Source organism: Ranitomeya imitator, chromosome 6 (genome assembly GCF_032444005.1).
Source record: "Ranitomeya imitator isolate aRanImi1 chromosome 6, aRanImi1.pri, whole genome shotgun sequence".
NCBI lineage: Eukaryota > Metazoa > Chordata > Amphibia > Anura > Dendrobatidae > Ranitomeya > Ranitomeya imitator.
Genome location: NC_091287.1, coordinates 61,601,086 through 61,626,077, shown reverse-complemented (window position 1 = coordinate 61,626,077; position 24,992 = coordinate 61,601,086). Strand labels below are relative to the sequence as shown.

At 43.2% G+C, this 24,992-nt stretch overlaps 1 protein-coding gene across 1 annotated transcript in view; it reads left to right on the top strand.

The window, feature by feature from the left end:
* ZMYND11 (zinc finger MYND-type containing 11) overlaps positions 1 to 19,127 on the top strand; it is a 69,340-nt gene extending 50,213 nt beyond the window's left edge. Inside the window, exons 11-16 of the mRNA XM_069729710.1 lie at positions 6,061 to 6,179; positions 7,902 to 8,109; positions 10,111 to 10,176; positions 12,731 to 13,009; positions 13,595 to 13,780; positions 15,318 to 19,127. Of these exons, the coding sequence (XP_069585811.1) occupies positions 6,061 to 6,179; positions 7,902 to 8,109; positions 10,111 to 10,176; positions 12,731 to 13,009; positions 13,595 to 13,780; positions 15,318 to 15,440 (981 nt within the window). The 3' untranslated portion in view covers positions 15,441 to 19,127. The remainder of the gene's footprint in view (positions 1 to 6,060; positions 6,180 to 7,901; positions 8,110 to 10,110; positions 10,177 to 12,730; positions 13,010 to 13,594; positions 13,781 to 15,317) is intronic.
* Positions 19,128 to 24,992: the final 5,865 nt, after the last annotated feature.

The following is a 24,992-nucleotide window of genomic DNA, read 5'->3' as shown; positions in this document are numbered from 1 at the left end:
AGGGTGAGTATAGCAGGTTTTTTGTTTTTTTATTATTTTTAACATTACATTTTTTTACTATTGATGCCGCATAGGCAGCATCAATACTAAAAAGTTGGGGACACACAGGGTTAATAGCGGCGGTAACGGAGTGCGTTACCTGCGGCATAACGCAGTCCGTTAGCGCCGGCATTAACCCTGTGTTAGTGGTGACCGGAGGGGAGTAAGGAGCGGCCATTTTCTTCCGGACTGTACCCGTCGCTGATTGGTTGTGGCTGTTTTGCCGCGATCAATCAGCGACTTGGATTTCCATGACAGACCGAGACCGCGACCAATGAATATCCATGACAGACAGAAAGAAAGACAGACAGAAAGACGGAAGTGACCCTTAGACAATTATATAGTAGATACATGTAGCAGAGCTATATGTAAATGTGCATGTAGCAGCCGTGTGCATATAAAAATGTGCATGTACCAGAGTTCTGTGTATGTAAATGTACATGAAGCAGAGTTGTGTGTATATAAGTGTACATGTAGCAGAGCTGTGTGTGTATATAAATGTGCGTGTAGTAAAGCTGTGTGTGTATATAAATGTGCGTGTAGTAAAGCTGTGTGTATATAAATGTGCATGTAGCAGAGCTGTGTGTATACATAAATGCATGTAGCAGAGCTGTGTCTATACGTAAATGTGCGTGTAGCATAGCTGTGTTTGTATATAAATGTACGATACGATACGATACACTTTATTGATCCCGTGGGAAATTATGGTATCACAGCAGCACAACTTAAATCATAAAAATCATAAAGGAATTACATGGTTGACATGACAGTTTGTTGACAGAAGAACATTATACATTAGAATAGGACATACACAGCGGGTGAACTGAAATGTAGAGAAATAAGTAGACATTCACCTTGGTGGTTTAACCCTAATGTTATTGTTGTACATTCCCATGGCAGTTGGCACAAACGATTTCCTATATTTTTCCTTCTTACACATCAGAAGTATTAGCCGGTTACTGAAGGTGCTCTTCTGTCTCATGAATAGCTCATATAGTGGATGTGCATTATTGTTCATAATTGCCATACACTTTCTCAGTTCTTTTCTCCACTACCTCCCCAAAAGAGTCCAGATTGCAGCCCACAGCAGAGCTTGCCTTCTTAATAATAATCTTATTCAGCTTATGTGCATGTAGCATAGCTGTCTGTGTATATAAATGTGCGTGTAGTAGAGCTGTGTGTATATAAATGTGCATGTACCAGAGCTGTGTGTATATAAATGTGCATGTAGCAGAGCTGTGTGTATATAAATGTGCATGTAGCAGAGCTGTGTGTATATAAATGTGCATGTACCAGAGCTGTGTGTATATAAATGTGCATGTACCAGAGCTGTGTGTATATAAATGTGCATGTCGCAGAGCTGTGTGTATATAAATGTGCATGTAGCAGAGCTGTGTGTATATAAATGTGCATGTAGCAGAGCTGTGTGTATATAAATGTGCATGTAGTAGAGCTGTGTGTATATAAATGTGCATGTAGTAGAGCTGTGTGTATATAAGTGTGCGTGTAGCATAGCTGTGTGTGTATATAAATGTGCATGTAGTAGAGCTGTGTGTGTATATAAATGTGCATGTAGTAGAGCTGTGTGTATATAAATGTGCATGTAGTAGAGCTGTGTGTATATAAATCTGCATGTAGTAGAGCTGTGTGTGTATATAAATGTGCATGTAGTAGAGCTGTGTGTATATAAATGTGCATGTAGTAGAGCTGTGTGTATATAAGTGTGCGTGTGGCATAGCTGTGTGTGTATATAAATGTGCATGTAGTAGAGCTGTGTGTATATAAATGTGCATGTAGCTGAGCTGTGTGTATATAAATGTGCATGTAGTAGAGCTGTGTGTATATAAATGCGCATGTAGCTGAGCTGTGTGTATATAAATGTGCATGTAGTAGAGCTGTGTGTATATAAATGTGCATGTAGTAGAGCTGTGTGTATATAAATGTGCATGTAGTAGAGCTGTGTGTATATAAATGTGCATGTAGCTGAGCTGTGTGTATATAAATGTGCATGTAGTAGAGCTGTGTGTATATAAATGTGCATGTAGTAGAGCTGTGTGTATATAAATGTGCATGTAGCAGAGCTGTGTGTATATAAATGTGCATGTAGTAGAGCTGTGTGTATATAAATGTGCATGTAGCTGAGCTGTGTGTATATAAATGTGCATGTAGTAGAGCTGTGTGTATATAAATGTGCATGTAGCAGAGCTGTGTGTATATAAATGTGCATGTAGTAGAGCTGTGTGTATATAAATGTGCATGTAGCAGAGCTGTGTGTATATAAATGTGCATGTAGTAGAGCTGTGTGTATATAAATCTGCATGTAGCAGAGCTGTGTGTATATAAATGTGCATGTAGCAGAGCTGTGTGTATATAAATGTGCATGTAGCAGAGCTGTGTGTATATAAATATGCATGTAGTAGAGCTGTGTGTATATAGATGTGCATGTAGCTGAGCTGTGTGTATATAAATGTGCATGTAGTAGAGCTGTGTGTATATAGATGTGCATGTAGCTGAGCTGTGTTTATATAAATGTGCATGTAGTAGAGCTGTGTGTATATAAAGGTGCATGTAGTAGAGCTGTGTGTATATAAATGTGCATGTAGTAGAGCTGTGTGTATATAAATGTGCATGTAGCTGAACTGTGTGTATATAAATGTGCATGTAGTAGAGCTGTGTGTATATAAATGTGCATGTAGCTGAGCTGTGTGTATATAAATGTGCATGTAGCTGAGCTGTGTGTATATAAATGTGCATGTAGTAGAGCTGTGTGTATATAAATGTGCATGTAGCTGAACTGTGTGTATATAAATGTGCATGTAGCTGAGCTGTGTGTATATAAATGTGCATGTAGCTGAGCTGTGTGTATATAAATGTGCATGTAGCTGAGCTGTGTGTATATAAATGTGCATGTAGCTGAGCTGTGTGTATATAAATGTGCATGTAGTAGAGCTGTGTGTATATAAATGTGCATGTAGCTGAACTGTGTGTATATAAATGTGCATGTAGTAGAGCTGTGTGTATATAAATGTGCATGTAGCTGAGCTGTGTGTATATAAATGTGCATGTAGCTGAGCTGTGTGTATATAAATGTGCATGTAGCTGAGCTGTGTGTATATAAATGTGCATGTAGTAGAGCTGTGTGTATATAAAGGTGCATGTAGTAGAGCTGTGTGTGTATATAAATGTGCATGTAGTAGAGCTGTGTGTATATAAATGTGCATGTAGTAGAGCTGTGTGTATATAAATGTGCATGTAGCTGAGCTGTATGTATATAAATGTGCATGTAGCTGAGCTGTGTGTATATAAATGTGCATGTAGTAGAGCTGTGTGTATATAAATGTGCATGTAGCTGAGCTGTGTGTATATAAATGTGCATGTAGTAGAGCTGTGTGTATATAAATGTGCATGTAGCTGAACTGTGTGTATATAAATGTGCATGTAGTAGAGCTGTGTATGTATATAAATGTGCATGTAGTAGAGCTGTGTGTATATAAATGTGCATGTAGCTGAACTGTGTGTATATAAATGTGCATGTAGCAGAGCTGTGTGTATATAAATGTGCATGTAGTAGAGCTGTGTGTATATAAAGGTGCATGTAGTAGAGCTGTGTGTATATAAAGGTGCGTGTACCATAGCTGTGTATGTATATAAATGTGCATGTAGTAGAGCTGTGTGTATATAAAGGTGCGTGTACCATAGCTGTGTATGTATATAAATGTGCATGTAGTAGAGCTGTGTGTATATAAATGTGCATGTAGCTGAGCTGTGTGTATATAAAGGTGCATGTAGTAGAGCTGTGTTTATATAAATGTGCATGTAGCTGAGCTGTGTTTATATAAATGTGCATGTAGTAGAGCTGTGTTTATATAAATGTGCATGTAGCAGAGCTGTGTGTATATAAAGGTGCATGCATTTGTTACCTCCATTTTCTATCCTAGTGAATTAAAATTAGTGCTAATGTCCCTTCTACTTTACACCACCAGGGAAATTTTAATAAAAAAATATTTTTTCGCTTTTTCTGCTGTCTATACCTGCTGTGCATCCCATAGTCTGAAAAATGCTGTACTTTCGACTTATTACAGAATCCACAATAAACCTGCCACATGTGAACCTAGCCTTAAAGGGGTTGTCACAGCAGTACAAGCCCTGTCCGTAGGTCTTGTTAGAGGACTTTGTAAACAAGGGGAGGGGTGATAGGAGCTGACCACTGCGGACCTGGCTTCTGTAAACACCCTTAGCCCCCTGTTATCAGATGACACATGACCCGGTTGTATGTAAAAGGGGGGTTTCTTCCCCAATATAATGGATCTTGGAGTCCACATAAAAGGTAAAAGTTATGTTACCGTATATACTCGAGTATAAGCCGAGATTTTCAGCCCAAATTTTTGGGCTGAAAGTGCCCCCCTCGGCTTATACTCGAGTCACGGTAGCGGTGGGGTCGGCGGGTGAGGGGGTGAGGGCGCTGGGGTATACTTACCTAGTCCCAGCGATCCTCGCGCTGTCCCTGCCGTCCCACGGGCTTCTGTGCTGCAGCTTCTTCCCCTCTTCAGCAGTCACGTGGGACCGCTCATTACAGAAATGAATAAGCGGCTCCACCTCCCATAGGGGCGGAGCCGCCTATTCATTTCTCTAATCAGCGGTGCCGGTGACCGCTGATAGAGAAAGAAGCTGCGGCACCGAAGACAGGAGGGGACAGCGCGAGGATCGCCAGGACTAGGTAAGTATAGCATATTCACCTGTCCTCGTTCCAGCCGCCGGGCGCCGATCCATCTTCCCGGCCGGCGCCTCCATCTTCCCGGCGTCTCTGCTCTGACTGTTCAGGCAGAGGGCGCGATGACGCATACAGTGTGTGCGGCGCCCTCTGCCTGATCAGTCAGAGCAGAGACGCCGGGAAGATGGAGGCGCCGGAACGAGACGCCGGGAGCTGCAATCAAGGGAGGTGAGTATGTGTTTTTTTTTTCTTTATTGCGGCAGCGGCGGCACAAATTTATGTGGAGCATCTATGGGGCACAGTGAACGGTGCAGAGCACCGTATATGGCACAGCACAGCTATGGGGCACAGTGAACGGTGCAGAGCACCGTATATGGCACAGCACAGCTATGGGGCACAGTGAACGGTGCAGAGCACCGTATATGGCACAGCACAGCTATGGGGCACAGTGAACGGTGCAGAGCACCGTATATGGCACAGCACAGCTATGTATGGGGCACAGTGAACGGTGCAGAGCACCGTATATGGCACAGCACAGCTATGGGGCACAGTGAACGGTGCAGAGCACCGTATATGGCACAGCACAGCTATGTATGGGGCACAGTGAACGGTGCAGAGCACCGTATATGGCACAGCACAGCTATGGGGCACAGTGAACGGTGCAGAGCACCGTATATGGCACAGCACAGCTATGTATGGGGCACAGTGAACGGTGCAGAGCACCGTATATGGCACAGCTATGGGGCACAGTGAACGGTGCAGAGCACCGTATATGGCACAGCTATGGGGCACAATGAACGGTGCAGAGCACCGTATATGGCACAGCTAGGGGGCACAGTGAACGGTGCAGAGCACCGTATATGGCACATCTATGGGGCACAATGAACGGTGCAGAGCACCGTATATGGCACAGCTAGGGGGCACAGTGAACGGTGCAGAGCACTGTATATGGCACAGCTAGGGGGCACAATGAACGGTGCAGAGCACTATATGGTTCACACCTATGGGGAAATATGAACGGTGCAGAGCACTATATGGCACAGCTATGGGGAAATAATGATCTATTTTTATTTTTGAAATTCACCGGTAAATGCTGCATTTCCACCCTAGGCTTATACTCGAGTCAATAAGTTTTCCCAGTTTTTTGTGGCAAAATTAGGGGGGTCGGCTTATACTCGGGTCGGCTTATACTCGAGTATATACGGTATGTATTTCCTTCTCTTCATTATGAATGGACACCATTGACTCTTTGTTTTTCATTTCTTGGCGTTATCACAGCAGATCTAGTGATCAGTTGCATTTTATTACAGATCCCCAACCATGAGCTGGTTTGGGCTAAGATGAAGGGCTTCGGCTTCTGGCCAGCTAAGATCATGCAGAGAGAAGACAATCAAGTGGACGTTCGTTTCTTTGGCCATCATCACCAAAGGTGCCGTTATTATGTAGGGAGAGGTGGATTTGCATTGATATATAATAGAAAAATGCATAAAAATGAAGGACAGGATATATAGCGAGCAATGAGCGTGTATGACGCTCGTGTAGGAAGCTGACGGCGAGGAGGTCATGTCTTCATGGATATTATCTGCTCGTCCCATATGTTGGTTGTTGCAGCCATTGCTTGATCAGAGACAATCAGTAACGAGTAATGACTTTTATATCTCACATTGTGCAGCATATCTAAGGCTCCTGCGTTTCCTAGTATTAAAGAAGTTTTCCCAGAACTTAACAATAATATCTTAGGCTTAGGATGGGCCATCATGGTAGGTGGAGGTCCGATCGGTGGTAGGCCTTGTGCCATACGTACCAGTGTGACTCTGTCGGTAACTGTAGCTTTGCCCCAATTAAATCCTTCCTGACGTAGGGCGTAATAGTATGTATGAGCAGTCTCAGGTGCTGAGCCTGCACCATCCCTGGCCGATGCCATTACGCCGCCAGCACTTGCCTGTAACTGCTGCTTTTTAGCCACTTAAATGTCAATTGCTAACAGTATATACATTATTTAAATGCACTGATTGCCTGCGCACACGGATCGGCTCCTATGGCATTCTCCCATCACAACGCAGTCACAGATGAATGGTCCTAGCAGCTCGGGACCTGCCGAAGACCTCAATGGCTGCTATCTTAGTCCTTCTGTGAAGCCCAGTGGCACTGCAGTATATAGAAGAATGGATGTATTTGGAGATTCAACTCCCTTAAGGGGACTAAAAAGTAAAAGATTAAAAAAAAAATTCCCTTTTCTCCAGTCTAAATACACAATAATTAAAGCACCACTCCAGTTATGTTTTTTTTTTAATTTTACCGCTGGAGTGATGCGACTAATCTGTTTCTTGCCCATAGTATTATACTCCCCAGCCGCCATCTTCATCTGTTACCGGCGCCGCTCTAGTCGATCTCCAGCGGTTTGTGACCTGTCGGATCGCTCCAGTGTTTGCTGGGCGATCCAGAAGTCACAACTTAATGGAAGTCTGAGAGGCAGAACGAGGGTCTCGTACTCTTACACTGAGCGCTTGTGACCGTTACCAAGAAGGCAATGCCGGGGACAGCTGAAGACGGAAGCTGGTGAGTAAAAGACTAGGGTCAAGGAACTTTCACCGCTGCTGAAATAAAATAAAACCGCAGTAGTGGTGCTTTAATAATAAATTAATCTTATTTGGTACCTCTGCATCTGTAAAAGTCCGATCTATGAAATTAAAAAAATAATTAACATGTGAATGCCAGAAAGAAAAAAAACAGAATTGCAGGGAAGCCAAGACCTACAGTAGCCAAGAAAAAAAGTGTGAAAGAAAACATTTTTAATGAAAACCAAATGCAAATATTAATTTTGCCCCCAAATAGATGTAATTAAGAAAAAAAATATGTCTACGATAATGGACAACCCATTTAAAGATTAGTACCAGATGCAGCAGCCCATACGGACCAGCAGTCCGGTGCAAACAATGAAGGGGTTAAAAGACTAATATCAGTGAGGCTTAGCATGTCTGCCCCAGCTCCAAGCGGCAAGTCAGGTCAATGGAGGAGAATGACTTGCCTCTTTATATCTAAGGAGAGTGTAAGAAATCCTACTTTCTTCATTCTTCCACCTTTTTTAACTTGTATCAGTAAAGTGATAAGATAAAAGTGAAATATTAATAAATCTGCCATTGTGTATCAGGGCCTGGATCCCATCAGAGAATATTCAGGAAATCACTGTCAATGTACATTCACTCCATGTAAAGCGAAGCATGGGCTGGAAAAAGGCCTGTGATGAGCTGCAGCTGCACCAGCGCTTCCTACGTGAGGGCCGCTTCTGGAAATCCAAAGGAGAAGATAAAGGGGAGGAAGAAGCCGAATCCAGCATCTCATCGACCAGCAACGAGCAGGCGAGTGCATTCATCGGAGGGGGTTGTAACGCGCTCTGGGCCGTCAGTCAATTTGTTCTTTTTATTTCTAGACCTAACGGTCTTTAGAAGCTGTACACAATGTTTGCAGCCAACTAAAAAGGACCATTGGGTGGGAAATTGTGAAGATCGTCCTGTCAGGGGCTCTCAGCCAGTCAGAGCTCTCCTCACTGGACTGTTCCCAAATATCCCTAAAGGGAACCTGTCATATAAGAAAAACACTATTAACCTGCAGAAATGGGTTTAATCTGCAGGTTAATAGTTTTCTGATGCTGCCTGGGTCCTGCACTGAGAAGCTACCGGGAGGAATAAAGTTAATTTCCTTCCAGCAGCCTCGGGCTTCCAGTCATAGGGGTGCAGCCGGCACGGCTTCAGTCACCGCTCAGTGCATAGAGAGCGGCGGTTGTAGCCACAGCCCGGCACTGACTGACATCTGGCTCAGCAGTAGAGGCGGCTGGCTGTTAGTGCGGGGCGTGGTTAAAGCTGCTACTCACTATGCACTGAGCGGTGGCTGAAGCCACACTGGCCGCACCCCTATGACTGGAAGCCGGAGGCTGCCGAGAGGAATAAAGTTTGTTTCCTCCTGGCAGTGGGGCTCTCAGTATGGCCAGCAGGCAGAACTCCATCTCTGAGGGATAATAGCATTTTTTTATGACAGGTTCCCTTTAAGTTCAATAAACGCCACAAAGACGATTTTATTCCTGAGTTGTGTTTTATTTAAAACACCCTACAGATTGGTAGGGGTCCAGATTCAGAGACCCTCACAATCACTCAGGATACAGAAACATTCAGTGGAGCTGGACCCCCTCTGATCTTCTGCTCTAATACATTATATACTAGGAACCTTCTCTATTACATCAGATCTCCCCTAGTAGGGTTATATGGACATGTAAAGCGCCATGGAATAAATGGCACTATAATAATAAATAATAATTATATGTTCACATCTACTTTTACACTTTCCTTTGACGAATCCATCAATTTTGATAGCACAAAACCCCGGGCTAACTGCGAGAACGCTAAACCCAATTGTAAGTCAGTGCAGTCATATTGGCATCACCCACCACAGCAGCTTTGCATCCAGAGGCCAGAATGGGAATGTGAACAGAGCCTACCTCGGACAGCCCCTTGGGATGTATCGTCATATTTCTTTATGATTAGTGGGATTATTACCTCTGGGACAGCCGCTGATCCTGGGAATGATGGTGACACTAGTGCAGCGTTCCCATTCAGAGCAGATACCCAACCACCCACTGTGCCGGAAACCACAGCTCGGCCATGATCACGTCAGTGGGGCTGGATCCGGCCCCGTCACAGCTCGGTGGCCAGGATCACGACAGGGCAGTAGAAGCTTCAGGCGGGGGGCCCAGCATTGCAGCCCCTTCATTTCAGGTTCGGTGGTGATCACTGAGATATGCCAATGCTTTACAAGATGGAGAAGATTATTTGCAAATGATCTAGCATTAAATACTGGTGCAATAGTAAATGAAACATATTAGTAAACGTGAAATATATTTTCTAATCATTCTCTTTTTAAAAAAACTAAAATCTAGAATGTAGCAAAAAAAAAATCCAGTTAACCTGTACACCCCGCTATACATAAAACCCACAGACAGCCCAACTTCCACCATTAGCGCCTTTGATTTAGCTGCCTTCATTTTAGTTGCTTTGATTATGTTTCTTATTAATGTAATAGATGACATTTGTAGGGAGTGACAGTCACCTGGCGTACACCTGCATCCTCACACGACCTCCACACAATGCATCCTAGTTTCCTGCAGACATAAAGAGATATATTGTCTGGGCAACAAGACAAGTCTGTGTATTGTTTCCTGCAGCTCCTCTAATTGAGACGCAGACTAGCCATAAACCCAACGTGCACAAGCTCTGCACAATATAAAGATTATCTCCTGGCCGTCGGTTTCCGATCTGTTCAATGTTAGCAGGATTACATTGACTTTGCATCCTTAATCTTTCAAGCAGAAGGCGACTCAGGAACCAAGAGCCAAGAAGGGGCGTCGTAACCAGAATGTAGAACCCAACAAGGAAGTAAGTCGTATTAGCATTAATTAGTATTTTACTACGTTTCTTTCTCCTTCACCTCATTGGGGGACACAGCCCGTGGTGTATGCTGCTGTCACTAGGAGGCTGACACTAAGTAACACAAAGAAAGTTCTCTCCTCCCCTGCAGTATACACCCTCCTGCTGGCTCCCAGCTAACCAGTTCTTGCTTAGTGTCCATAGGAGGCACACGGACGGGTCTGCCATTCAGACCCCAAAAACTCTTTTTACCTTTTCAATGGACGAATGGGGCGACGGATCCTTTCATGGTTCCGATCTCCCCGAACCAACAACAGGCGAGCACGGGAGTTTTACCTCTCCGTATCCTCTCCTGCGACGTGGGAATCCACTGCCTGCGCTGATTCTAGGGACTTAGCTTTCGACTTTACAGATTGCGTTTGGGGCGGGGGGCTGAGTATGGTTATATTTAGCTCAAATCTTTGACTCCCTATATGCAATCACTTGTTCATGTCACCTGCACTTCCTAAATATCCCTAGAAATCTGCCCTTTTCCATCAAAACCACAAAAATTCTTAAGCTGCTCATACACATTAGATTTAGGCGACTGAAACCGCTGATATCTATGGGTTCGGACAACTTTCTAATGTGTATTGGGGCACCGGCCAAATGATGCTCAGGAGCGATGTAGATTTTTAGACTGCCAATCATATTGTTCTCCATGAGACCATAGAGAAGACAGGAGCGCCTGGCAGAGAAGGCTGTCAGCCAAACGATCTTTCGTCCAACAGCCAACTAATACATACTGCCAGCCTTAAGGTACCGTCACACTGAACGATATTGTTAACGATATCGTTGTTTTTTGTGACGTAGCAATGATATTGTTAACGAAATCGTTATGTGTGACAGTGACCAACGATCAGGCCCCTGCTGGGAGATCGTTGGTCGCTGGGGAAAGTCCAGCACTTTATTTGGTCGCTGGCTCTCCCGCTGACATCGCTGAATCGGCGTGTATGACGCCGATTCAGCGATGTCTTCACTGGTAACCATGGTAAATATCGGGTTACTAAGCGCAGTGCCGCGCTTAGTAACCCGATGTTTACCCTGGTTACCAATGTAAAAGTTAATAAAAAAACACTACATACTTACATTCCCGGTGTCTGGTCATGTCCCTCGCCTTCAGCTTCCCGCACTGACTGGTGAGCGCCGGCCAGCCGTAAAGTACAGCACAGTGGTGAAGTCACCGCTGTACTTTACGGCCGGCGCTCAGTCAGTGCTGGAAGCTGACCGCGAGATACGTGACCAGACACCGGGAATGTAAGTATGTAGTGTTTTGTTTTTTTTAACATTTACAGCGGTAACCAGGGTAAACATCGGGTTACTAAGCGCGGCCCTGCGCTTAGTAACCCGATGTTTACCCTGGTTACCCGGGGACTTTGGGATCGTTGGTCGCTGGAGAGCTGTCTGTGTGACAGCTCTCCAGCGACCAAACAGCGATCGACATCGTTGTCGGTATCGCTGCAGCGTCGCTTAGTGTGACTGTACCTTTACTGTCACTCTGGTACATTCTTGTCTTAACTGCTGAAACTCACTACTAATAGGTCTTTCCCTCACTAAAGTCTCCACTTTCCAATCTTTCCTGATAGCAGCAGCTAGGCTCATGTTTCTGTCCAGCAGCTACATTGATGCCTCCACCCTGTGCCAGTCCTTGCACTGGTTGTCTAGCCACTATAGCATACAATATAAGCCCTCATCCACAAAGTTCTCCACAGTGCTGCACCAAACTACAGTAAATCTTCTCCCTCATCTCTGCCTATCACCTGACTCATACTCTCCATTTGCTAATGATCTAAACCTCTTTTATAATTCCACGGAAATCGCCAACACTTTTATCATGCTGCGTCAGTTCCCTGGAATGCACTACCCCAAACATTCAGGTTGTGTCCACAGTTTTAATCGTGGCCCTAAAATCACACCTCTTTAGGCAGGTCTATCACATCACCTCGCTAATATTACTGTTCTCAATTCTCCCTTCCTACAGAACTCTCCGATTCACTCAGAACCCGATCCCTTCTATCAACTGTTCTAGCACTCTCCATACACTCAATAGCTTTGTGTTTCTGGACATAAACAGATCGTGGCCTGTATTCATTAATCCTATAATTGTGTTAAAGGTGAAAAAAAAAAGATCGCACCGGGATCTTGGTGTTAGAGGCCAAAAAAAATAATAATGTGTGAAACATAGTAGTAGTTAGAAAAAGTGAAGAAGATTGAGGTGTTTGACTCCTAGAAAAACTATATGGAAGATAGAGGAAATGAGAAGATGACGGATGGCTGCTGATAATGTGGCAGGATAAAGGTTATTTTCACTGTATTTTATGAAAAGAGCTTAGTGCAGTTGTGATCACACGGCACAACATGGTCCTAAGTGCTACTATACAAAAACTGTGGCGTCTGAGAAGTGTCGGTGATGGACTGGGCAGCTTGAGTGCCTGACCTCCACCCCATTCCACACCCATTAAATCACTGACAATTAGGCAATTAGTTTCAACTAAAATCTTATTCAATCTGTCCCCATGTGTAGGACCCGGAGCCAGAACCTGAGACAGAAGCTGTGAGCTCAAGCCAAGAAATCCCTCCTCTGCCACCGCCAGTAGAGAAAGTGTCCGTCTGCACACAGACGAAGAAGCAAAGTGCCTCGTCTCCAAGAATGTCGCACCGCAGTACACAAACCAACAGTGACGGCGTGTGCCAGAACATGTGTCACGACAAGTACAGTAAGCTCTTCAATGACTTCAAAGAAAGAATGAGCACAGACAACCAGAGGGAAAGTGAGCGAGCCGTGCGAGAAGCCGTGGAAAAGGTTAGAATACGATAATCACTCGGGTCCTTCTGCACTGAGGATACAGTCGGCTTACCTATCAGAGAGAATTGGGCTTCCTCTCTTCTTGTTGTTTTGTACTTAAACCATTAGCGACCTATGACGTACATTTTCATCATATGTATGAAGCTAGCTCAGAAGCTGATCCTGCTTCATGCCAGGCAGACGCCACTGTGGTACACAGCCGGCATCTGCCCATAATTACAGCATCCAGAACTTGCTCCGGTCGCTGTAGTCCAAAGGATAGGCAATAATTTTCCACTCGCCGTGGCCTCCACCAGTCCCAAGAATGAAACTCTGAAGAGTCCTGGTTGACTGGATCAGAGGTCGATCATGTGCACCACCCCTCCATTCATTCTAATAGAAGCTCGAAGACCAGCTGAGCACTGAGCTCAGCAATCTTCTGTGCTCCCATTAAGAATTAATGGAGGGGTGGTGCACATGATCGACCTCCGCTCCATTCAAAGCCCGGGTACATGGTGGCCCCGTACATTTCTTCATTGATACATTGTGGCGGGCGGGGGAAAGCATCTTAAGATGGCTGAGAATCTTTATTTCTCCGCACAGCTGCAAGGAGATATGGAGGAGGAGAAGAGGCAAGCAGTTAGCAAAGCCGTGGCCAATATACAAGGCGAGATGGACAGAAAGTGCAAACAAGTGAAAGAAAAGTGCAAGGAAGAGTTTGTTGAAGAAATTAAGAAGCTGGCGGCACAACATAAGCAGCTGATATCCCAGACCAAGAAGAAGCAGTGGGTAAGAGGCCAGGCGTCATACAGAATAGTCCAGGGCTGCAGACAGACGCCGTCAGTGAGAAAGACGCTCACAGATAGTACGCTGGTGCTCAGTTTACCCAAATGTTGCTCAATGGGTGCAGGACTGACTTGTATTTACAGGTCAGTACTCATGTTAAATTTCCTGTAAGCTGCTGTATGAGCGACTCTTTCCCCAATTTTTTTTTAAGAAGCACTCTAGAAAAAACTGTACCTCCCAGTGCCAAGGTAATGGTCTTACATATTGTATCTAGATAGGAGAATCGATTTGCAGGACTTCGGTCCATCAGCATTGACCGCTGGACTGGAGCTCTATGAGGCTCCTTCCCTGCTGACATTGACAGCTCTTCTCTTGATTATGTGTGATGTGTGCATCACCCCGCAACCCAGATAATAAAGAAAAAGAGCCTGGAATACCTGGGGGTCAGGAGATTCACGAGCCTCCCATCCAGCAGTCACAGGTTAGTGAGCGGCCGATGGACTGGACTCCTGCGAATCAATTCTCCCATCTCTTCCTGCATCTGCCCCGTCCCTCTCGGCCCTGCTCTACGTAACCCTATGGCCGTTTTATAGAGTATTTTTTAAAAAATCTCAACTAAGCGTTGAAATATTTTTTTGTATGGTTTAGCCCTTTCTTGGTACTGTTGATTGGGGGGCCACCTACTAATCACTAATGAAATCAGGACGCACACAAGCAGTGTGCTGTACGGAGCCATAGGCTTTCTGTTGAGATCATACACCTCACTGCTTTTACTCAAGGTATTAACAAGGATGGAAGAACAGGTGCTAAAAGGCGGGGGGGCTATCAGTTTCCCAAAAAATAATTCAAAGTTTAGTTATTCTTTAAAGGGAATCTGTCAGCGGGTTTTTGATACCTCATCTGAGAGCAGCATGATGTAGGCAAAGAGACCCCGATTCCATGGATGTATCACTTTGTGTCACAAGTGATGCACCCAGTAAACTGTCAGAGTTTTTAGGCTCCCTATTATTGTCTATTAGCAGTGAGCTGCTTATCATAAGAGGGGGCGGAGTCGCACTACTTGGCACAAGGCAGCTAGTCCCAGCAATGTTAATGTTCTAGTGATAAAACCTTCACTATAAGTAAACAACAGCAGACAACCTAATAAGTGACGCATCACTGAATTCAATGATTTAACCCCTTCCTCATGATGCTCTCGGATTACATAGCAAAAACCTGCTGACAGATTCCCCCTTTAAGGTTCACTGTGTTCATTACAAATTTGGAGAGACTGTCCGAGGTGCCGCCATATTTGTGCATCTACGGAGTACAAGGAATTGAGCTGTGCATTGCAATCTATCAGGTCGTATTCTAAGTACCCATGACATTGTGGAAAAGTTTCTAAAAAGTACAAATGTAGCTATTAATATGTATAAAGTGAGACTTTTACATCCAACTTGTGACCAACCTTTAGTCCTTTCGGTCCCTATATTATTTTTAGCTGATTGTATTATTGGTAATAATGTTGTGATTTTTTATTTTGATTTTTTTACCGCCATAGTGCTACAACTGTGAAGAGGAGGCAATGTACCACTGCTGCTGGAACACGTCTTACTGCTCCATTAAATGCCAGCAAGAACACTGGCACGCCGAACACAAGAGAACCTGCCGCAGGAAAAGATGAATCGCTTCCCTCCCTCTTGTATCATTTCCTTGATATCTATCCTCAAACTTTGTGTTTTGTTTTTAATTTCCAAGATGCCGTACTTGCTTACTATCTGCATACCATTTCCGAAGCAGCTCCTAATATTCTCTCAGTACCGGCAGATCTGCTGCTTGCACGACTCCAGTACTGAAACCCATCTGCCCACCCATCCCTGGGCTTAGATTCCGGCTCTGACCTGTTTGCTGATGGAGGATCCCGCAGTGCGTTTTTTTTTCCCCGATAAGCGCATGACCTCTGTTCTGAAAACAACCCCAGGTTAGACGCCGTTCCTTCCTGTACTAACACATGAGAAATCGGAAGCGCATTTTACATCCATTTTGCTGAGACGCAGCAGTTTTTCCGCTAGTCGGTTTTTGCATTTCAGGTTCAAGGCATTTTGTGTTTTACAATGTTTTAACGTTTTTAATTTTTAAAAATTTTTTTTTATCAAACATACATCAGAAAAGCGGCAGGTTTTAATCCACCCCTTTAAAAGGAGAAGGTAAAATGGCACCATATATTGGTCTGGTGGAGTAACCCCGGACCAGAAATGTAGGCGTGAACAAAGATGACTACGCAGGGAGCCAAATGTACCGTGCCACTCATTTCTGATAGGTCTGTGAATGTATAGAAAGGGGGATATGTGCACCCCAATAAACCTGCCGCGCTCGTGTCATTACGTTCCTTCTACTTTTGAAAGGCATTATGATATTTACTTATTCTGTACCGGGGGGTTTTAAGAGTTTTTGGGAACAGGGTTCACAAAGCAAGAATCTTTTGTTTTTGTTTTTATTTTCTTGCATATTTTATTTGTAAAATATATCCCATGTTTGTTCATTACTTATTTTCAATATATAACTTTTATAAAAGAAATGAAATATATTAACTGATTGCATAGATTTAAATACAGGTAATCTTCTCTTAGATCATAGGTGTTACTTTTACGATTTGCACAGTTCATAGTCCTATGGAGGCGCACTTAAGAGACAATTCAGACCAAGAATCGACCTTGGACAACTTCTTACAGGGTTTATTAGGAATTCATCTGTGCCGTTATCGTACCTTTATAGAAATAATTGTCACCTGTTCACACTACTGCTAGGCCTATAAAATTGTCACCGGGGAGCGGATACGAGCGTCGTCGTTCTGCTCCGGGAAATCCTTGATCGATATTCTGGATAGATTTGGGGCTTCACAAGGTTTTCACTATACAAAATGTACTTAGTTTTTAGGTTTGTTGTGTTGCAGGTTTTTATTGTCACACGTTACACTAAGCATGCACAATGTAATTGCACCACTGCCATGTAAGCTAATACAATCAAGTACGAGCGTGGGGAAATGTGTAATGTTAATATAACAGATGATTTTGCTAGAAATTACGATGTCAATTGTACCTCGAAACCCACACATTCATTTTGATGGGCAAAACCAATTATCAGATAATAATTTGCACTTATTTTCATTTATGGACTTTTTTGCCTAATTGTTTAAATGCATCTAAAATGGTAAATGAACCAACTTTTAGATATAGTTTTATTAAAAATCTCCCATTATTTCGTGTCTACAGACCAACTTTGTTTCTATGGTTTGGACGCATTCAGACGACTGTATTGATCGTACTGAGATCGGAACGCAGTGCATGGACCGGCCGGAGACCCGCGAGTGACGGCTTCATGAATTTCTATGCAGATGTCACGCTCGGATCGGGGGAGCTGCCAGCCGGTCCGTGCGTTGTGTTCCGATCTCAGTCTAATTTATACAGCCGTCTCTGCGCCCTTATATTAAAAATTCTATGTAATCTAATCCTACCATCCATCTACCACGCCCTACTAATCGACCACCTTCGTTGTTCCTTGCAAGGACTTGCCCAGGATTACTTCTTTTGCATTTCTCCTTCCACGGTTGTCTCCATCCTGCTAGCTTTGCACATGCACATTTATGGCATATGCACATACATATATGATGATACATGCAGGTCTCACGGTTGGGATCAACCCCATCTCAAAAACAAGACCTCATCCCACCACGTGTGTTTTTTCATTCAGTTGTATAGGTTTTTCCAAAAATTGCCACTCACCCGGTTTACAGATGGAGTTAAGCCGCCAATACACGGCCTCCACTCCGCTGATGGCGGTGGGGGACACGGCTCCCGTCCTTGAGATCGATGAGATTTGGGATCCGCATTTACCATACATTTCTTGAATATACAGAAGACTGAACAACCACGATTAAAGGGCCAGGATCCCTTTGCATTGAGCCGGTGGCTTGTATCCTGACCAAGTCTGTCTGCTTCATGTTCAGTTGTCATTTTAGATGCATAGAAAAAAAATATTCTTCTACAAGATGGACAAATATTGCCATCTGTGACCTCCGATTTGGCCAAGAGGTGCAGAGCCAGGTAGCTATGGTTGCCTTTTAGTTTTACAGAATTTCCAACCTACCTGAAACTAGTAGGAATTGCCTTCATGTTTGAGTCCCTAACGTATAAAGTCGAGTACAAAGCCGATTTTGCTAAGCGATGCTTCTTCCACAAACACTGAAGATTAATGCATGACCGTTTTCTTGTAAAATGTCAGGTTTTTTTTTACAACTTCTTAAGAGCATTATCGGCACGGATCGATGGTTGAATACTGATTTTCACCTATAAACCTTTCATATTGCTGGGAGCTGGGTTTGTTTTTAAAGCCACATCATTAGCCACTTCTCTTTTTTTTTTTTTTTTACTACGGTTGAATTTTCCGTCATTTTCTTCGATTTTATGTGTGAAAGGAAATTCATGTTCTGTTCTGTTCTTGTTTCTGTATGTGAGGTTTCTGAGCAGGAATGTAGAGAAAAAAACCGAAAAACGCTAGCTATTCGGAGGCAGGACGATCGAGGGGGAATTGTAAATAGTTATTTAGATCTTTGATATTTATTGCAAGTGATTAGAAAATGTCACTCGGAGGAGCACTTGTGAATATCGATGAATGGGCAGAAAGAATAAGAATTTTTGTTGCCGCGGGACTCGATGCATCTATCAGTCCATTGGATTTTACATTCTGCTCCTGCAGTGTTTTTTGATATCCATCTTCATACATCAAATCCGCATGACGTTACTGCACTCGTCGCCTCTCCTTCAATCCATCCATATAAAATATTCCACTCCACCGCTGTACGGGGCTACGGTACAATCCCGGCAAGAACAGATACTTTACAATATCGATCCAGACCTATGAATGTATCGTGAAAATAAAATAAAAAAATACATTGATGTAATATCATTCCAAGAAACATACAAATATAACGGTAATCTGCATGAGATTAACACTTGTGTTATTTGAGCTTCTTTTCCTGTGTCTTTTGACATGGTTGCACATTGCAGAGTCAAAACTGTGTGGAAAAACAAGAAAAAAAAAATCAATTAAGATTGTGGCCTGGTTTTGTACATGTTGTAAGTTAAAATAAAAAGTTACAAAAATAAAAAAAATAAAAATGTTTTGAGACCGTTACTACAAAACTGAATTCACTTCTGTTTCTTAAGCTGTACTAAGATGTTAAGCTTGGCCACTCTGCACATTGTAATTATCCATTGTGGCTGGTCTAGTTCTTTGACACATTCTGCCATTTTGTAAGCTGCTCTTACTAGCAATATGTGTTAACATTTGTTAATAAATGTATTTAAAATTCCATCATGTCCTTTGAAAGTACTTGACTGCCATGCGCGCTCTTCCATCATGGATCATGAGTGTGCCACTTAAACACCTCTGTCTGTGATTAACATCTACATATAAGAGGTTAAACCTGCAGATATGGGGTTAAACCTGAACCTGCCAGACACTGGCACTTAGAGCCCCGCTGCGGGCAGGAAATTAACTTTATTCCTCCTGGTAATGTTCATGTTTCAGCCACAGGGGGCGGTGCTGGCGGGTTTAGTCACCGCTCTGTGTTTAGAGCGCGGCGGCTGGAACCGCGCCTCCGGCTCTGACTGACAGCCGGCCCTAATGCTGAGCTGCTGTCAGTCACTGCTGGGGGCACGGTTACAGCAGTCGCTCTCTATACACAGCGGTGACTGAACCTGCATCATGCGTCCCCCATGGCTGAAACACAACCGTTACCGGGAGGAAAAAAAAAGTTTTCCTTTTGATAATGGGGGTCTAAGCGCCGCCACTGGGCGGGTTCAGAATGCTATTAACCTACAGATTAACCCCATATCAGCAGGTCAATAGTGTTTTTTTTCATGTAACGGGTTCCCTTTAAACAATGGGAAACAGAGGTAGCTCCTGATCCCGATCCATACACCTGTACCCAACGTCCACCATGCATGTACGCTGCATGTCTGCAAGGGATTAAAGATACAAATTCTTAAGTTTTGCCCATTTTTTGTGGCTTTTTATACAAGATTTAAGGGAAATATATGAAATAGTTTATGCCAGCTATTTAGCATAGCAATTTTGGAGCACATTACATTTTTAGTTCATTACATCTCTCGCCATTGTTAAAAAGTTACCATAAAAGTGGGTGTAGGAGTGACCATTTGCACACTAACGCACATACAATAGTTCCTGTAAACTATGATCTCCCTCATTTGGACTTGTTTTCCAGAAAGTCCCACAGATTCTCTATTTTTACAGAAATGTCAAATTCACAGTGGACCAAGATTTTAACCTTGGGCGAAGTTGCGGGCATGAGTGCATCAGCTCAGTAGCATACCTGTGTCCAGCTGGTGGAAGGGGAAGATGGTAGTGGTTTCTCTGTGTGCTGAGATGTATGGGCGACGACAAGGGCAGTGCGCGCTGATGTAGGGAGGAGAGGGAAATTCTGGCTCATGGGACCCCATCAGTGAGTGTGTCCTAGCTGGGGAGCGCATTACTATGGGGCGAGTTGTAAACAGCCTTGTAGTAACCAGGGAGCGCCCCAGACCAGAAACGCAGGATTTGCAGCATTAGCATGCGTTGTCTACTGGCGGGCCAGCTCTAGTAAACATTTGGTTACTTTGGTGTCACAGTAATATCCACATAAGTACCAAGACCCAAGATTTCATTGCAGAAGATCATGCTGCCTCTTCTACATGGTCTTCTTCCATGGTGCACTCTGGCGAGACCTCTTCACCAAGTATCCACAACATGAAAAAGAAACCTTAGTTCCAGTTCTGATGCCTATGTGCCGGTTGCAGATGTTTTTGATGGTGGGCAGGGGTCAGTCATCCTGAGTACCTAGACCACTTTGCAGCTACACAACCCAAACTGCTGTAAGCTACCATGCACTTGTGTTTTGACATCTTTCTAAGCCAGCACTGACGTATTCTGCAATTTCCACTACAGTAGATCTTCTGTAAGATCAGATCTGTTCACCATTTTTCACTTTTCAGCTGTCATTCTTTGGGTCCCTTTAATAGGTACTAACCATTACATACTGGGCACACCTCAAAAAATTTGCTGTTTTGGAGATGATCCAACCCAGTTGTCTCTAGCATTTAGGCTGGGTGCACACGTTCAGGATTTTTTTTTTTTTTTTCATGGTTCTTCGCTATAGAAAAGCGATAAAACTGCAAAAAAAAACCCGCATACATTAAGCACCCTATTATTAGAATGCATTCCGCAATTTTTGTGCACATGTTGCATTTTTTTCCGCGGCGGAATCTCATTCCCGGAAAAAAACGCAGCATGTTCATTCTTTGTGTGGAATTGCGGGAATTCCGCACACATAGGAATGCATTGATCCGCTTAGTTTCCGCATGTGGCTATGCCCACCATGCTGGAAGTAAGTGGATCATGTGCGGTTGGTACCCAGGGTGGAGGAGAGGAGACTCTCCTCCATGCCCTGGGAACCATATACCTATAAAAAAAATAAAAAAAATTGCGATATTCTCACCTTCCGGTGTTCCTCGCGATGCTCCCGTTCCCAGTGATGCTTTGCGGCAATGACCCCAGATGACGTAGCGGTCTCGAGTGATGCTACGTCATCTGGGGTAATTGCTGCTAGGCATTATTAGGAACGGGAGCATCACGATGAGCGGGAAAGGCTGTCGGGGACGCTGGAAGGTGAGAATATCACGATTTTAAATATTTTTTATTATTTTTGAACAGATCTTTTTACTATTGCTGCTGCATAGGCAGCATCAATAGTAAAAAGTTGGTCACACTTGTCAAACAACGTTTGACAAGTGTGACCAACCTGTCAATCAGTTTTCCAAGCGATGCTACAGATCGCTTGGAAAATGCTAGCATTCTGCAAGCTAATTACAATTGTAAAACGCTAGTGTTTAGCGGGAAAACGCATGCCAATTCCGCATGCGTTTTACCCGCGGCACAGTTGCGGAATTGCCGCGGAAATTTCTGCGGGAATTCCAGACGTCTGCACATAGCCTTACAGTTTGGTCTTTGTTAAAGTAAGTCAGTTCCTTGCTTATTTCTCTTTGAGTACATCAATTTCAAGAAGTAGCTGGCTATTGTAGTGACTGACCGATGCCAATGGAATAAATTGTTGTATTCACTTCACATATCACTGTGGATTAAATAAGCTCTCCCCCATCAAAGTTTTTATCTACTTGATATTTTGCAGTCATCATATTATATAGCACTGTGCACTTTGCATGATTAATAACTGACTAGCTGACTCCTTCTAAGCTCTGTTAGAATCGGGCCACCATCTAGTGATTAATAACTGACTAGCTGAATCCTTCTAAGCTCTATGTAGAAACAGGTCAATTTTCCCTGCATGAGTCATCACTATAAAAGTCCCTCTCAGAGGGGAGGAGCAGATGGATAAGAAGTTGAAGAGGGAAATGATAAATGCAGGGACAAGAGACTTCCTGTTTCTACACAGAGCAGAGAAAAGAGAAGAATTAGCTGTGTAGAAAGGCAAAATGAGCAATTGTAAGTACAGTGCTATATAATATGAGGATTGCAATATATTAAGAGAATAAAAACTATGATTGAAGTGCTACTTTAAGTTCATTCCAATACATTTATCAACATCTGATTACTTAGTAAGGGCTTTCTATGATAATTTAACATAAGCCGAGTTTTGAGTTTTCGTACGTTTTCTTTATTGGTGACCTAATGGATGGAATATAAAAATATTCTAAAGGATTGGGCCTACTATAGACTCTGTAGTATGCCACTTCTATTAAAAGTGGTATAAATCAAGAAAAAAAATACCGAATTTAGAGGCTATAGCTACCTCTGGGAATATTTTTTTAATTGTTCTTTCTTACTGTGTAAGCAGTTAGTTTCTGCAGATTCTAAGTAACAGTGTACTTTGATTTGAACCTAAATTTAGAAAAAAATTTGAAAATCATTCAGGAAAGGACAATTATGAGAGGATTCTTGATCTTCATAAATCTTCTGCAGACGTTTCATGCGCCCAAGCGCAAGCCTTTTCCTGTGAATGTAAAATTATCTAATGTTACTGGAAGAGGATTAAACCATGGTTTTGGTTAAAGTTGCTGCAAATTGATTCTCAGGACCCCCATCCATGGACCACATCAGTGATCTGTGGCACCTGGGCGGGAGCATCCACGGATGACATCAAGCAACATGCGGTTCTCAAAGAGAGAGACTGATAGCCACAGATCACTGACCTGGCCCATGGACTGTGCCTGTGAATCAATTCACACCGTTTGTCTTGGGCCATATCATCTAAACATATATTTTTATTCCTTATCATTTCAATCCAGAACCTTGTTTGGGCTTAATGTGGATAAGATCCTACAATCCTTAAAGAGAATGTGCTGTCAGAAAATAAGGTATTATTTAAATTAGGTGTTTGCGTTACATGTATTCTTTTACATGTTTGCCAATGTTTGTTTTATAAAGATTGTGATATGAAAAAAAAAACTAATTTAGTAATCTTACAATTTTCATACTGACCACTGAGGATAGTTTAGATTCAGATTTCCTTTCAGGAAGAGTTTACTGCAGTTTCCTTATCAGAGTCAGGATTATAATGACAGGTACACCTCTAAATGCAGCTGATAAAACAGGATCCATCAATCACTATCGATGATGTGACGGCTCCTGCGCCCCCTCCCTCCTCCTCTCCTTCACTTTTGCACAGGTCCATTACATGCGCAATTCATAAGATAGGGTCTTGGGTCCAACAACTGTGGCTATGTACATGTGTTGTTTCCTGAAACAATAGAGCCTAAAGTTACAGCCTAAAAATGTCAGATTGGTCAGGGTGAAAAATGCCAGATTTCTATTTTTTTTGTTTTTAATAAAGATTATGATATAAAAAAAAACATTAACACAACAAGTCCAGTGAGAACTTCACCTTCTTTTCCTCTGAAACCTGAATTAGAGGATTGATTTCCAGGATTTAAAACAACATTTTCAAACACACAGAGAAGATATAACTTTTAGCAAGATAACTCTTGCTCTTTCAAGAAAATCTGAGAACACCCAAAAAAATCAAGACCTTTGACATCACGTCTCATATCCCACTGACGGGAGGAAGATTATCCTCTCCTGATTCCGGAGTTAATTCAGTTATCCACAACAGGTATCCTCTGGAAGAACATTTCCATAAAGAAAAGGTTTTCATAAATTGAGCTTTAGATCCCAATATCCCCAAGCTTCTTCAAGAAGTTATAAACAAAGGAGCTCTGGAACAAGATCAGGTTGAATAGGAAGGAGTCTATTACCCATTTTAGCCCAAAGAGGAAAATTCTCTGTCCCAACCAATGTTCATTGGCCCGGTGTGAAGAGGTGGTTGGTAAAATTAGTGTCGAACGATCTGTGTTTGGTAATTTGTGCACTTGGAGAAAAGGACTGTCAGCCCCAAATGACTGTTCACACCAGGTACAGTTGCCTGATGCACCCTTGGCATGGTCAAACATTTAAATGCACCTTTCCGCCTAGGCTACCTCCTCCCGTCTGCATCTTTATAAAGTCAGAGCTGTCAATCAAAATAAAAGATGGCAGGGATTGGGGAAAATAAATATTTGGGATGGTGCACTGAACTGTTTGACCATCGAGTGCCTGTACTTGATTTGAACAGTCATCCTGTGCTGACGGACTCCTTATAAAGGAACTCAGTCAGCACAGAATGACTGTTCAAACCAAGCACAGGCGCTCAGTGCATCAGGGTGTGGCCAAACATTTAAAAGGACTGTCAGCATAGAATAAATGTTGAAACCAAGCACAGGTGCACAGTGCATCATGGTGTGGCCAAACATTTAAAAACAATTTCCATCTTCTTGTTTTTCCTTCGATCTCCACCCTCCCACTTCTTCTTTGATTGACAGCTCTGGCTTCATGAGAGTTAAGGTACCGTTACACTAAACGATTTACCAACGATCACGACCAGCGATACGACCTGGCTGTGATCGTTGGTAAGTCGTTGTGTGGTCGCTGGAGAGCTGTCACACAGACAGCTCTCCAGCGACCAACGATGCCGAAGTCCCCGGGTAACCAGGGTAAACATCGGGTTACTAAGCGCAGGGCCGCGCTTAGTAACCCGATGTTTACCCTGGTTACCATTGTAAACGTAAAAAAAAAACCAGTACATACTTACCTACCGCTGTCTGTCACGTCCCCCGGCGTCAGCTTC